At 40.3% G+C, this 15,930-nt stretch overlaps 1 protein-coding gene across 7 annotated transcripts in view; it reads right to left on the bottom strand.

Moving 5' to 3' along the window:
* The window catches only part of Sh3kbp1 (SH3 domain containing kinase binding protein 1), a 334,803-nt gene that overhangs the window by 93,261 nt on the left and 225,612 nt on the right, over positions 1 to 15,930 (bottom strand). For all 7 annotated transcript variants that reach the window (XM_070040761.1, XM_070040765.1, XM_070040763.1 and 4 more), the window contains one exon: positions 8,947 to 9,022. In XM_070040761.1, the coding sequence (XP_069896862.1) occupies positions 8,947 to 9,022 (76 nt within the window). The remainder of the gene's footprint in view (positions 1 to 8,946; positions 9,023 to 15,930) is intronic.

Genomic DNA, 15,930 nt, shown 5'->3' with positions numbered 1-15,930 from the left:
GAGAGGAAATATGCTGGCATAGAGGCTATAAGATTTTGTTTCCTAGCTAAAATTAAAAGAGAAAGAGACTTGGAAAAAACAGCTGCCCCTTTCTGCTTTGAACGCTGTTTTACCTGTGTTCAGGGTTGTCGCAACCATATTTCAAATGAGAGAAAAGCCAAGAAAGTAACAGAGAATTTGACCCAGAGTCCTGATACTGTTGAAATGTCTCAAATTCATCAGTTTTCAAGAAGCCTGTCTCTGGATCACTTATTACTAGAATAAACCAACCATTTACCGCCACTTTGTGATCTGATAAGGCTCCACTACTCAAAGCAGAAGATACCCTGGCATGAAAGATTTCAAGAGAAGAAAAAAAAGAGCTAACTTCTAGTTACTTCTTCTAAATACAAGGCATGATATGCCACTTCCACCACTAAAAGCACCTGTTCCTATGTGTGTCTTTATTGTTCCTTTTCCTTTTATTTCTTCCTTTAGTATTTCAGGCTGTGACATATAGTAGGACAGTTAATAAATAACTACAGAATTGACTTGTAATCAGTATAGTGGGAAAATATTGCTAATCAAGTACTAGCATGCCTTTAAAATGTTCCATGGGACCATTTTGTTTTATGCTTATAGTTTCCCTATAAGCTGAAAAGGACAGATAGCTCTTGTTTTGGGTTTTTTGTTTCTTTTTGTTTGTTTCTGCAGTTTGAAAGTTTGAACTTGGGGCTTCATGCTTCCCCAAGCAAGTGTTCTACTGCTTGAACCACATTTTCAGCCTTTTTCTATCTGTTTTTTGTTTGTTTGTTTGTTTGTTTCTGAAAGAGTCTTGCTTTTGCCCAGGCTGGTCTGAATTAAGATCATTCCATTTATGCTTCCTGTTGTAACTAGGATGATCGATATATACCACCATACTTATCTTTTTCTATTGAGATGGCTGGGGGTATGAGGGTGGGGGAGGGAGGCGGTTGTCTTGTGAACTTTTTTGTCCTCCTGATCTCAGTTTCCTATGTAGGTGGGATGACAGGTACATATCTCAGTACCCAGCTATTGATTGAAATGGGCTTTCTCAAACTTTTCCCCATGCTGGCCTTGAAACACAATTTTCCCAATATCTACTTCCTGAGTAGTAGGATCCCAGGTTTAAACCACCAGTGCCTGGCTCTTCTGACATTACAGAAAAAAAGGTTTAGGGGCTGGGGCTATAACTCAATAGTAGAACACTTGCCTATCATGTACAAGGCCTTGAGTTCTATCTCTAGTACTGAAAAAAAGCCCTCACAAATACAGATTTAATACTTTGAGCCAGTGGCTCACAGCTATAATCCTAACTACTCAGAAGGCTGAGATCTGAAAATCACAGTTCAAAGCTAGCCTGGGAAGAAAAGTCGGTGAGACTCTTATCTCCAATAAATTACTCAGAAAAAGCCAGATGTTGCACTGTGGTTCAAGTGGTAGAATGCTAGCCTTGTGTAAAAGAGCTCAGGGATAGCACACAGGCCTGGAGTTCAAGCCCAATGACTGACAAAAAATACAAATATATGCACAAACTTGCTATGATGAAATATTGTTGAGGTATTTCAGAGAAAGGCAAGATTGAATGCATACAAGAGAAAGTTCACATAAAATGAAGACATTTTATATGCCTTAAGAGGTTGGGAGGGATGGGAAAAATAATGAAAGGGTGACACTGATAAAAAAAAATGATGTCAAAAGACATTATCCAAGGGACCCCAGAAAGTCAAATGCTTATTAAAAAGAAAATGTATACAATTAAATGAGACATGTAGAACATGAAATCTGTCAGTCAGTAAAATGTCAGAGGTATATGTGTGAAAGAGAAATAAAATTTATTAAATACCAAAAAGATGGATTGCATACATAAACTAATTTGTTGAACGATAACTCCTTTGTACAACTACTTAAAGATTATAAAAGAGTATACTTCTAAATCCTTTTCTGGATGTGGGAAGTTTATAAATTTTAAATGAGTAGCAGAGACAGAGATAGATGAACAGAAAAGAATGACATTAATTTTTGGAGGCAGGCATTTTCAATCTATTCATCAATTAGATAGATTTAATTAGTCTGAAACCAAGTAGGAATGAATACCTCCATACATAATAGAAAACGAAAGCATAACTTACTCAGCAATTGAGATGACTTGTCTTTATTTGGTCCTTCGAAAGATTAAAAATACTAACAAATTACCATGTGTTTTAAATCCTGACTCTTTTCTTAGAGTCCTTTAAGAATTTGACAAACACAATGACTCCTTTTCAGAAACAAAACAGACCATACAAACACATTCAACTGAGTGGGGAAATGTATATAATATCACAAGGCTCAAGAACCCTGTCATTATGACTTAGTTCCCAGATAACTAGCTCTTGCACCAATTAATTTGAAGAAACTTGCTCAGTTTAAAATGATCAAGAAGTTCAGTCATGATTCCCAACCTCTGAAAATATTATTACAATCTCTAGACTTTCTGAAATTTATATATTGAAAACAGATTTAAAGGAATTGAGCTCACATGTTCATACCACATGACTCCTTCCAGTTATTTTTGCAACCTATTCAATTAAGAAAAACTTAAAACAATCAAGAAAAAAGCCCCAGCTTAAAAGCAGAAACAAACAGGATAAATATGTTAGTAAGGTGAACAAATACGCATAAGGAAATAATGTTAAATCCAGAAATCTCTAGACTCAGTTTTAGCTTACAAAGATCACAACCCAGCCTGGGTGCTAATGGTTCATGCTACTCAGGAAGTGGAGAACTGGAGGATCATGGTTCAAAACTAGCCAAGGAAGAAAATTATTCAAGACTCCATTTCAATTAATGAACAAAATTCTGTACTGGAGACATAGCTCACGCGGTAGAACACCAGCTATGAGAAATAAAGGTGAACAAGAGTACAAGGCCCTAAGCTCAAGTCCTAGCACCAGCACTAAAAAAATATAAAATTTAAAAAATAGGGGATGGGAAGGTGGCTCAGCTACGGTAGAGCGCTTACCTTGCATGCATGATGCCCTGGTTCAATTCCTCAGCACCACATAAACAGAAAAGCTGGAAGTGATGCTGTGGCTCAAGTGGTAGAGCGCTAGCCTTGAGCTGAAGAGCTGAGGGACAGTGCCCAGGCCCAGAGTTCAGGCCCTATGGCTGACAAAAAAAATTAGCCCATAAGCCCTTGGGTTTTGGCAGGTAGTAGAAAGTACTGGGTTTCATCTAGGCCTGGAAGCCCTGAGTTCTTTTCCTATGAGACACTACAATGAAAGTATCAAGTTCAGTGATATCTACATTCACCAACATTGTATTAAAAATTCTTCCATTTGACTGATATTATTATCTAGGACACTAATTTGTAATCCCTAAACAGAACCTTTGGTAAGACCTTTTTAGAAAGAAAATATACTGCATAGACTATATACTAGGTATTATCCACTGGTGGAGTCTAGGACTGCAGCAAATAGATGACTAGTTATCCCACATAAGAAAATATATACTATAAATGGGTCCATGTCCGTTCAGAACAAGTTTTATCCATTAGTGAGCACTAAAAACTCTTCTTGTTTTCAGAGCTCTTGGTATTTTGGAAGTGCATGTAAGGGTGTGGACTTCTATATGCTCTAGGAACAACAGACTAAGGTACTAGTATCTGGTAGTCAGGTAGGTTATAATCAAGTAGAAGGAAGAGATGTGCAGACAATAAAGTAACAATGAGGAAGATGAGGGTCACTCATTTAAAGTATCAGAATGTCAGAAATGGGAAAATAACTTCCAAAATTAGACACTCAAAAATTCCGTCTTAGAGGAGTAGAATGCCAATGGGCTTTGTACAATGTCCTAGGAAACAGACAGAGAAGGACTAGAGTATGCTTCTCAACCATTCCTAATGTTAAGCAGTGTGTTGGGGAAGGGCTGGAGGTTCAGATCACATGGTAGAGTTCTTGCCTGAGAAGTGTGAGGCCAAGTTCAAAGCCCATTATCACAAAAAAAAAAAAAGTTTCACCAGGTATGGTGGTGCATTCAAGTAATCCTAGCTATTCCAGAGGCAGACTTCGTTTGAGGCTAACCCTGGCAAAAAGTTAAGCTACAGAGTTAAAGCAGGATCAGTAAAGTCTGAGATCTAATTTGAAGAATAACTAAGGCAAAAAAAGAGCTGTGGCTATGGCACAAGAGGTAGAACATCTGCCTACTATTATTAGGCCCTGAAGTCAAACTCCAGTATTTTTTAAAGTGTGAGGCACCTGTTGACTATAGCTTTCTACATCCCTCCCCTACGATATAAATCTTCAAATGTAAAGTGGGACCTTGGTGTCATGTCAGTCTGTGGCTCTCACACTAGAGTAGGCATCAGCTTCGGATGAAGGACTAGCAAAAAGATTGCTGGGCTCCTCCTCCACGATTTCTGATTGGGTAGAACTCAAATGGGTGGGGTCTGACGATCTGTACTTCTAGCAAGGTTACTAAGAGCTGCTGCTGCTGGTTCTGGGAACACACTGAGAGCCAGTATCTAGCAACAGGTAAGGCTAGGGCTAAGGATAGGGAATGCAGACCAGTTTGATGGTGACACTGGGGTTGGATGTGCTTCATGCTAGATTTAGACAAGCACTCCAGTTCTAGGTCACATTCTCAGCACCTGGTGTTAGTAGGAGGAGCTTGTCATTTATTCAGTAAATAATAACTGAGTATCTACTGTGCATCAGGCAATAGGGATACAGCAGTGTCCTGGTGGCACTTACTAGTAGGGTTCTACTATGGTTTGAATGTGTCCCTCACAAGGTTGATATGATGGAGACGAATCCCCAGTAAAGAGTTGGGAGATGAAGCCTACTGGAAGGATTTAGTTAATAAGAACCCCAGCCTCGTGAATGCACTAATGCTAGTTACAAAAGATCTTGAGGCTGTGAGTTCAGTATCTTGTTCTCTCTGTCCCTTGTGATGCATTTCGCCACGTAATAACAACAGGAATCCCTTTATCCCATCCCACCCCAGATGTGGCCACTCAATCTTGGATTTCTCAACCTCCAGAACCATAAGCCAAACAGATTTCTATCATTTATAAAGTGCCTAGACTGTGGCATTCCATTACAGCACACAAAATGGACTAAGACAGATGAGGTTCCCCAAGGGAATACCTCAAAACTTTTTTGGTTGTCACAACTGGGATGCTATTGGCACACAGTAGCCTTTGGTTTTCAATGCTCCCGGGAATTGGGACTGACCAATTATTTTACAAGTATTAATTATAACACCCTTTACTCTCAATTTTAAGAAGAAATAGTTTTAAAGAGAAAATGAAAATCTGAGAAGCAAAGCCTTTCTGTTCTCTACTACAAAGCAGAGGCCAGATCCTGGCTTCTCTCAATAGAGATTCCTTTGCTCAGGTAAGGAGCTCAGATTCTTTGGGAGAGAAGCAATCCACTAGGAAAAGTCTTTCTTCTGTAAGAGGGTGACATTTGAAAATCAGATCTTCAAGCACCATGGCTAGCCAGGTACTCTTCTAGGAAGGCTCTCACTCTGAATCTACGTAGCAGTTTTGTGTGAGGCACTTGATAAAAGGTGGTGCATTCTAGAAAGAGGGGAGACTTCTGGGACATCTAGTGTGAAGGCTTTAGTATACTTCAGATGTGAGTGGCACTGAAGGGTGAGTTGAAAATATACTTCAGGGCTGGAATGTAGCTCAGTGGCAAAGCGCTTGCCTAGCAAGTGCAACGTCCTGGGTTCCATCCCCAGTACCAAAAAAGAAAAGACAAAAAAAAAATACAGTTAGAAAATATACTTCATACTTAATTGGTGGTGTGACCCTAATCCCCAGTCCCCAGCATGAGTAAGCACTGGAGGTGGGGGGAGGGGTTGAGCAAAAATAACCGGCCTGGAAAAAGAGGGCTGAAGGGCTCCTGGGTATATGTTATGAAACTGAGGAAAAAGCAGCACAAGGGAGCTGACCCTTTTCTCTCCTGTTTATCGATGTGGAGAGAAGGTAACACTGAGCTGGGACTGAGAGATTTAACACTGGGCACAGCCATTCATGAGGCAGAGGAAACAGATACACGTAAGGCTGACTCCAGAGTAAACAGGCATTCAAGCAGGGAGAAACTGCTCCCAGGAAGCAAACCAATGAGTGAAGCAATCAGGTAGTAAGAAGGTCCGGTTACCAAGTCAATCAACAAGGTTGGGTAGGGAAAACTTAGCTTTTGTCTCCTCTAGTCATAATTTATTCAGAAGTCTGATTTAGCTTGTACAAATTCTGTCAAACAATTTTTTTTCCAAACCCACTTGTTCATTTGTTCTTCTGAATCTGTAAGACTGAGCTAATAGTTCTGAAGCATGTTAACTAGCCCTTTCTTTGGGCTATTTTTCTATCTACAGAGGCCACAAATCTGCATCAATTGTAATAAGAAAGAGGAGAAACTCCAGATGTGAGGTGCTGGAGGAACCTCAGGGTACTTCGTTATGAATATTTAGACAGTTTTCCTCTTGTTATGAAAATTATGGCAATCTGTTCCTCAGAATGAGTTTCTGATGAATTTCAGTATCATAAAAAGCCTTTTGTTGGGGGTGAGGGGTAGAGATGACATTGTTTAAATCCTGATCAGCTGAATTTCACTTTCACTCAGAAAATATCAACCCCTATGGACATTTTTTTTGCAACATCATAACTCTGAATTCTGATGTGAGTTTGTAGTAGAGCATGCTAAGGAGACAGCTGTGCAGGAAAGAGCTGCCGCTCTCCTGCTGTACTGCTGGGCAAGTTTTGTCCAGGGTGTCTTTAGATCAGAAAGGAAGAAGGAAGGAGATGGTTAGCATTCTGCACCTGAACATAGATGTGCATCAAAATCCAGAAGCAGGAAAATGGTTTAAGTGTAAAGGAATTCTATGTCTGTCAGTAAACATCCCTCAAGACTTCACTGACAATGATAATTCTCCTTCCTGACTGCTACTCACTTATGGACACACTAATCTCAACATTGTCTCATACTCTCACTGAATTGTTCACAACTTCTCTTTGTCTTCCATCTGGCTACTCAATACTTGGACTGCAAAAAAACAAAAAAAAAACCTTTCTCTCTGAGTTCTAAAGCTTATAGAATTGAATCAGAAAATGAAGTTGTTGGAAGAAATGACAGGGTCTTTCTCTAGTACAACTCTCTGAAGTTATAATGTAGACAATGAGGAGGAAGGCTAGAGAAATCAAATTATGTGTCCAAAGTCACATGGCTAGTGACAGCACTCTTCCTTCTAACACTCTAAAACACTTTACCCAGTTTCTGCAAACCTATTCTTCATTAGCAATCTATTTTCCCATCAGGATGCTTTTAGCCAGGTAAATGGGTATGGTTAATAGATATTTGTAGGACTAGCGGCCAGGCTTTCCCCACATGGATTTGAGCACTTGTAACTCATTTACACTCATTTACAGGCACGGGAAGCCTATCTTAGGCCTAGGAATTACCCTTAAACTACATTTTCCAATATCATGGTTACTAAGCACTCACAACGTGGCTACTCTAAATAGAAATATACCATACCTGTAAATTTGCATTGGAAAAAAGATGGAAAGGGTAACATTGATCAAGATGCATTGAACTTACAAACTGACATGTTCGATTGAACCCCCTTTGGACAACTACTTAAATAAATTATACATTGGATTGTGATGACATCACATGGGAAAAAAAGAAGAAAGTATCTATCTCATTTGACCATTTTATATGGGTAGCGTGTTAAAAGGTAATACTGACAAATTAAGTTAAATAGAATGTAATTAAATTCAGTTCTTTTTCTTTCTCTTTTTTTTGTACCTGTCCTGGGTCTTGAAGTCAGGGCCTGGGATCTCTTCCCTGAGCTTGTTGGCTCAAAGCTAGCACTCTACCACTTGAGCCACAGCTCTACTTCCTACTTTTCTTTTTAGAGATAAGAGACTCAAAGACCTTCCTGCCCAGTTTGCTTCGAATTTTGTGAGCCTCATCTCAACCTCCTGAGTAGCTAGGATTAAAGCTGTGAACCATTGGTGCCTGGCTCTTGTTTTTCTTTTTCTTTTTCTTTTTTTTTTGTTTTGTGGAGCTTGAACTTGGGGTCTGGGCACTGTCCCTGAGCTGTTCTGCTCAAGGCTAGTGCTCTACCACTTTGAGCCACAACATCAGTTCCAGTTTTTGAGTCGTTAATTGGAAATAAGAGTCTCACCAAGCCTTTTCTGCCCAGGCTGGCTTCTAACCTAGATCCTCAGATCTCAGCCTTCTAAGTAGCTAGGATTACTGGCATGAGCCACCAGTGCCTGGCTGTTTTTTTTTTCTTTTTTAATGTGCCAAGTAGAAAATTTGAAATTACCTATTACTTCAATTGGCTCACATGATATTCCTATAGCTAGTAATGTTCTAAGACACAACTAACTCCCTACTATGTAGTATCTTATCCTTCTAAACGCCTCTTGTCTCCTCCCTGCTATGTTACAAAAGTATCTGGAAGTATTTAAGGAGAGATGCATTGAGAAGGCCTGCAGGAAATCAGGGTGGGTAGTGTTGGCTGAGTGGTTTAGGCTAAAAGTAAATGACCTCAAGTCCTATGAATCTTTAAAGTACTTGAGCTGTTATTCTTTAGAGTCTTTCTTCCACTTAAACAGTGCAAAATAAAAAATAATAATAAAAAAACAGTGCAAAATACTTGGAATATACAAAATAGAATGATTGTAGTATATGCCATCCTATAAAATTAGAGACTGTACTGGAAAAAATAATGAAAACAGACAGGGCTGGGGGTGGGGGAGTGTGCTGAAGTGGTAGAATGACTGCCTAGCAAGGCTCTGAGTTCAAGTCCCAATATCAGCCCCAAATTATATGTGTGTGTGTGTGTGTGTGTGTCTGTCTGTCTTTCTGTCTGTGTCTGTGTGTGTATGTGTGTGTAATATATATACATATTATATAAGGATTTTCTTTTCAAAATAAGGAAACTCACTCTTAGTCTTGCTATCCATCTCTGTTTTTGATGGGTCTAGAGTTGCCACAGGTGGAGGTAACTTCTTCCCAATAGTCTGTGAAAGAAAAGATAATTTTACACATTAAGATGGTTCTCGTCACCAAGCAGAAGAATAAAATCAAGATCATAAAGACAAAACTGGTTCCAAAAACCACATTCTCAAATTTGTACTACTCTTTGTATTGGTGGCCATACTTTAATAGACCTGATCCTCAACGATAAACAAAGAGAAAACTAGATAAAACAGGCTTTATCCTTGAAGGTACTCAGTATCTTTTATGTTCTTGCTTCCTTGGAGGGTTCAAAAGGTTTATTATTGTTAGCAAAGAAAACATTTACAGTTTGCTTCATTTTCTGAGAAGCTGACTAAATCTACAGAGGTCAAACAGTTGACTTAGTGGAGGTGCTTCAAAGTAAATGCAAAGCAGGAGAACGAAGGTAAGAAGGAAGAAAACTAGAGTAAATATAGGGATGCAGGGATAGGAAGGACAGGGAGATGGATGGGCAGGGAGAGGCCAGGGTGCTCAGAGAAACTGAGTCTTATTGTAACTCCTCATCATCATCTAAGTTTCCAGCTACTTTACAGAGTCTGAGCAAACATACTCTTTTTTTTTTTTTTGGTCCGTAGTGGGGCTTGAACTCTGGGCCTGGGCGCTGTCCCTCAGCTCTTCAGCTCAAGGCGAGCGCTCTACCATTTGAGCTACAGCGCCACTTCCGGTTTTCTGGTGGTTTATTGGAGATAGGAGTCTCACGGTCTTTCCTGCCCGGGCTGGCTTTGAACTGCGATCCTCAGATCTCAGCCTCCTGAGTAGCTAGGATTACAGGCGTGAGCCACCAGCGCCCGGCAGCAAACATACTCTTGACTCTTGTCTTCTAGGATAAGACAGTCTCACTGTCCCCAAAATGTCTCTCCAGGGCCTTGAAAAGATTCAATGCCTTAGAACCAATGCATCTACTCACTAGTTAAAATAAAGACTATGAAAGTTGAGAGTCAGTGGCTCACACTGGTAATCCTAGCTACTCAGGAAGCTGAAATCTGAGGATCACTGTTCAAAGCCAGCCTGGGCAGGAAAGTCTGTAAGACCTATGGCAAATAAACACCAAAAACACCAGAAGTAGAACTGTGGATCAAGTGGTACGTTGAGCACAAAAACTCGAGGACATTGCCTAGTCCCTGAGTTCAAGCTCCAGGACCAGTAAAATACATACATACATACATACATACATACATACATACATACATACATACATACATACATACATACTTACATACATACATACAAGTTTGATTTGAGTTCATTTTCTTCCCTCATCTGGAGATAACTTTATTTTCATTCATTGTTTATGAAATCATCCTAGAAAAGTTAGTATTATCTCTACCTAAAGAAGCTCCTGAAAATATAAGTTACCCAGGAACTTAAAATCAAAAACAAAAATCCAAATAAACCAAGCCAATGGGTCAAGAATCAAGGGCTGTTCCCACTCTTCTGTCATTGTACTTGTGTGATCAAGATTAATGCCTGAGAAGTATTCACTGATACTAGAGAAATAGCTATCACAACCACATAGCCGAGTGAATCAACTTCCCTCCAATAAGAGCTTCACCAGTGAGAATTCCGACCAATGGGGAAACCAAACATCTCTGTGCCCTTGAACATATGAAGAGGAATGGGCTACATAATTCAAAAACTGGCATGGTAGAATTTTTCTTCAAATAAGTAATTCACCAGTTTTTAATTTGCAAAGGTTCTTCATGCTTCAAATGTTGAAACTAGCATTAAATATGAATAAATCACAGAAAGAGGATAAATCAAATTTTCAGCCCTTCATGAATTTTTAAAAACATTTGTGACAGAAAGCCTTTACATTTTGCATAGTGACATTTTTATTTGGTGCTGCAAGACTTTCTATATCGGATTAAAAAAAATGAAACCCCAAATATATGCCACCCCTCAAGTGTTAAGTACTCAAACTAATAACATTTTATGATGCCAAGAAAATATCACGGAAAAGAAAAAGTTAAATGTTCTTCTGCCATAAGGTCAAATTTGATGAATAAATGTTCTTAGGATTATCTTGAAAGATCAGGTATTATCAGTAAAATGAGAAACTCTCAAAGCATCATTTCACTGACATTTCTGTTCATACTTTAACAGCATCCTTACCAATCTCTCTTCTTTTCTTTTTAGGGTCTAGAATAAAGCATCCCTACTATTAAGACATTATGGAAGAAAAACAAAAACAACTAGATTGTCAGTGATAGAAGGAGGGAACCAGGAAATGCAAGCTCAAGAACTACTTCCAATCCAGTCTTGGTTTACTTTCTTGAAAAATAAAAAGACATGCAACGGTTGAATCTTTAAGCCAGATGTTTTCCTTTGGAGAAACCCTTGCAGGTTGCATATTATAACAACTTCCACTTTCTGGTAGCAAAAGAAGCATTGCTTTCATGTCTCATGACCCAGTTTACCAGATGTCCAAACTAACAAATATTAAGAAGGACCACCAGGGGGATGGGAATGTGGCTCAGTGGTAGAGTGCTTGCCTTGCATGCATGAAGCCCTGGGTTCCATTACTCAGTACCACATAAAGAGAAAAAGGCAGAAGTGGCACTGTGGCTCAAGTGGTAGAGTGCTAGGCATGAGCAAAAGGAGCTCAGGGACAGTGCCCAGGCCTTGAGTTGAAGCCCCAGGACTGGGAAAAAAAAAGAAAGACCACCAGTTAAATGCACTTACTTTAGTACAGAAAGACATGAAAAAGCAATGCTTCCTCTGGTTTCCTCTTCACTCTTGTAGCAAACGCTATGCACTGACCTCGGTGGATCTCGGTACCAGGTGTAATGGTGAAGGTGGTATCATGCTCATCTTCTAGGGGTGCTAGACCTTAAATCCTTCCATCTCCTTTATGGGCAGTGATATAAAGTCTAGAGTCCAGTGCTACAGGAATTCTGATGCTTCTGTCTTCTCTAGAACCTAGGCCTAGACAAGTGTGGCCCTTGACTGTTAGCACAGCAAATTCCCAGGCCCCACCCCAGGCTTTCTCAATCAGAAACTCGGGGGATGGTGCCCAGCAGTCTCAGAGGGAACAAACCCTCCATGGGTTCTCATGCATGCTCAAGTGAGGGCCATCAACCTAAATACAGCAGCGATTACACTCATTTTAAATAAATACCTTGTGTTAGATTAAAAACTCGGATGCCTATTCTCTATTCTAGATAAACGACAAAGCATGTTTTCCATTTTTCCACACACAAAAAAAGTTTCCCTTGTCTATTCTCACTGACAAAGAAACTTATCGTTGCCAGTAAGCTACACATTCAAATTTAGATCATACATAACTGAAGGCCAGTTATGGAGCAGGCTTCAGAGGACAGAATAAAATAGGGAGGGGCTGGGAAGGTGGCTCAGTGGTAGAGCGCTTGCCTTACATGCATGAGGCCCTGGGTTCAATTCCTCAGCATCACATGAGCAGAAAAAGCCGGAAGTGGCGCTATGGCTCAGATGGTAGAGTGCTAGCCTTTAGCTGAAGAGCTGAGAGACAGCACCCAAGCCCAGAGTTCAGGCCCCATGACAGAAAAAAAAAGAATAAAATAGGGAATCTTGTGTATACATCTCTCCACATCTACCAGGTAGGGAAGGAGGAGGACTTAAGACTCTCCACTGGTGGCTTTCTTCACAGAATAGCATGTCCCCACCCTCCCGGCTACTAAGAAAGATGGTTTATCCAGGACAAGCACCAGCCAGGCACTTAGGGGCTATGTTGACAATCCCAGACAACATGTGTGGCCAATTCACTTCCTAAGAGGTCAGTAAACAGAGCCATTTCATTGTGTATCTTCAGAAGGAACAGACTCCCAAGCTCTCTAGCTCCAGCCAACATTTCCTCTTCCTTCAGTGAGGTGGCTAAAGACTTTTTTAGCACAAACATCCACATTGATGCAGTCTGCTTGTGCCCCAAGCCAGATGCCAATTCTTCATATAGGAGTGGATGTGTATATGGAAGGATTTATACAGCCAAATATTCCACTGACACTGGCTATAGATCTGCTTCAAGATACAGCGATAATCACCACATTGGTGTCACTTTTCTCTCTTACTACATCCCAATCTCCATTGCAAACCTAATGTTGAAAAAGAAAGTTCCAAAAACTCCTCTCCTTGAACCTTTAATAATACTAATTCCCTCTCTTTCTAGCTCTCTTTGCCAAAAGCACTAAATAAACTTTTGGGGGAAGTTGCATGTATTCTCTGAGTGCCACAAGATCTGGTAACATAGCATCTGAACAGATAAGTAACATATGACTTTAGTTAGTGGAACAAGTAACTTTTTTTTTCTTTTTCATGCCAAAATGAAGAAACTAATGCTTCCAGGAAAGACAATCACTCGATTTCAGTCCAAGGGAATTAGTTCCCAAGTGATAAATGTATCTAGCTTTTTTGTGATAGTGGAATGTGGGACCAGACTCCTGCTCAAATCAATAGTATAAAAATCACTCCTCTGACTTTATTCCAACTTATATGCAAACTCCTTTGAGTATAAAAAGAAGTTGCAAATTACAGGACAAAAAAATGCCAAGGAGAAAGCTTAAATTCATCTCTGAAGGTCTGCTCTCTAAAGAACCACACAGAACTCCAGCAATACCAAGGCAGCCAGGTTTAATGAGTAGGAAGAAGAGAGAGAGGAGGAGCTGCATTGTAAGCTACAAGTAGAAGATGGCCTGAGAAACTACATTTAGATATTACTCATGCCCTCATACAACGCCAAACTCATGAGATGACCTTTCAAACAACTGGCAAAACCCAAGATCAAGGGTGGCTCTTGGATGCATTCCTTTTACAACACTAGCATCTGACAGCATTCCTTACCATTCCAACTACCTCATATTTGTTAGATGCTTGTTCAATGTGAGGCAGGAACGCACACAACAACATAGGAAGATGTGGAACATCATCACAAACACTGAAACAACTATTGGGGGGCGGGTAACTGGTTCTCCACAGTGGTAAATTGAGGAGTGGCCAAGAGTAGAGCATGGTAATCCTCCATTCTGCTCATCTACAGGATATGGAGAATTATAAGGGATAGGGCACAGTGCTAAGAGGAGGGACCGAATGCTCTCAATACATGACCATATCAGATTTTCAGATTTTCCTCTCTACTACAACTCAGAAAGATCCCTGAAGTGCTGTGAAAACTCCCTGTAAAGTTTTTATTTTCACATGCTCCCTGCATGAACACCTTTGACCAGTGGTATTAGGGAAAGTCTTCTTGGCTCTCAGCAGGGAGCTATAGGAGCAGAGCATGTTAGAGCCAGAGAAGAAGGAGTGCAAAGAATTGTCCTCACAATGGAGTGCTTTGTGCACTCCCTACTGGAAGGCTTTTCATTTACATAAACAACTGTCAATCCGCTTGCATTTGGTGGGCCCAGTTTCAGCTGCACTATATCAACAGAAGCTATGCCAGAGTAAAACATAACTCAAAACTCTAAATGTAACAGGCGTGTTCCTATAAACGGGAAAACTACATTTGCCGTTCCATCCTGGGTACAGGGTTTAACCTTTGAAGCACCTCCTATAACATTATACCAATTCCAACTCCTCCAAAGAGGCATGCCTCTCAGCCCCTACTTTTTAACTTGGCTATAAGAAATTAAACTCTTAAGACTGGGGTGCGTGACTCAAGCACTAGTCTAGTAAGAGCAAAGGCCTGAAGTTCAGTCCTTAGTAAAACACACACACACACACACACACACACACACACACACACACACACACACACACACACACACACACACACACACACACACACACACACACACACACACACACACACACACACAGAAGTTTTTTTATTGTGAAAATACTGTACAGAGGAGTTACAATTACATGGGCAAGATAATGAGTACATTTCTTATCAAGCATTGTAGCCTCCTCCTTTGTTTACCCTTCACATCCCTTCCCATCCTCCCCCGTCCCCCCCAATCCTCCCTGTCCTCCCCCCACCCTCACATGAAAGTTGTAAAGTTCGTTTTCGACATAACAACTTGTACATCTCATTGTTGCAATGGGTCCACCTGTATCCCTATTTAAACGATTTGTTTTTCCCCTTCCCCTCCACAAATTATACCAACATCAAATACAGTGAAAGCAGGGGTTATACTTTGGGGGAGGGACATACAAAGCAACAAAGAAATAATCTTATATGACACACAGAAAATTTTACAGTTAAATTTCTGATTATAAAATCCGGCTTAAGGGCTAGGAAGGTAGCTCAGTGGTAGAGTGCTTGTCTCACATGCATGAGGCCCTGGGTTCGATTCCTCAGTACCACATAAACAGAAAAAGCTGGATGTGGTGCTGTGGCTCAAGTGGTAGAGCACTAGCCTTGAGCTGAAGAGCTGAGGGACAGTGCCCAGGCCCAGAGTTCAAGTTTCAACTGACAAAAACAAAGACTGACAAAAAAAAAAAATCGGGCTTAAGATTTAGAGTCATTCCTTTATTGTTCATTTGTCCTGGTTGTTTTGAGAAATTCCAGCAAAACTAAACCTCTTGCCTAATCTGTGTTAAAGACCTCATCAGAGTCACAGATGCCCTAGAAGCATTTGGCAGATTAACTATCCATATTGCCATTACTCTTTGGAAACAACACCCTTCGTGAGAGCAAGACGGGATGTAGCATTAATGTCTTGTACTCACAAAATGAGAGGTTGCTGGTAAAGCAGGGAACTTGGGAGAAACCATCCACTCACCCTTTTCCCTAGCACCAGGTACAGAGAAAGGAGATGTGCTCCCTGATAAATCGGGAGACCTCTGTACCTCTTGGTGCCTGCTTGTTTATCATTATCATGCGCCAACATTTTTCCAACCTGCTCACTGGTGATGGCACATTGTCCACAATATTTTCATGAGCACTTACATCACACTTCCTTTCATTTCCAAACATACACACAATCTCCTATTAATT

The sequence above is a fragment of the Dipodomys merriami genome, unplaced genomic scaffold (assembly GCF_024711535.1).
Source record: "Dipodomys merriami isolate MVZ:Mamm:240054 unplaced genomic scaffold, mDipMer1.0.p SCAF_3, whole genome shotgun sequence".
NCBI lineage: Eukaryota > Metazoa > Chordata > Mammalia > Rodentia > Heteromyidae > Dipodomys > Dipodomys merriami.
The sequence above is the reverse complement of the archived record's forward strand: the minus strand, read 5'-3'. Positions and strand labels throughout refer to the sequence as shown.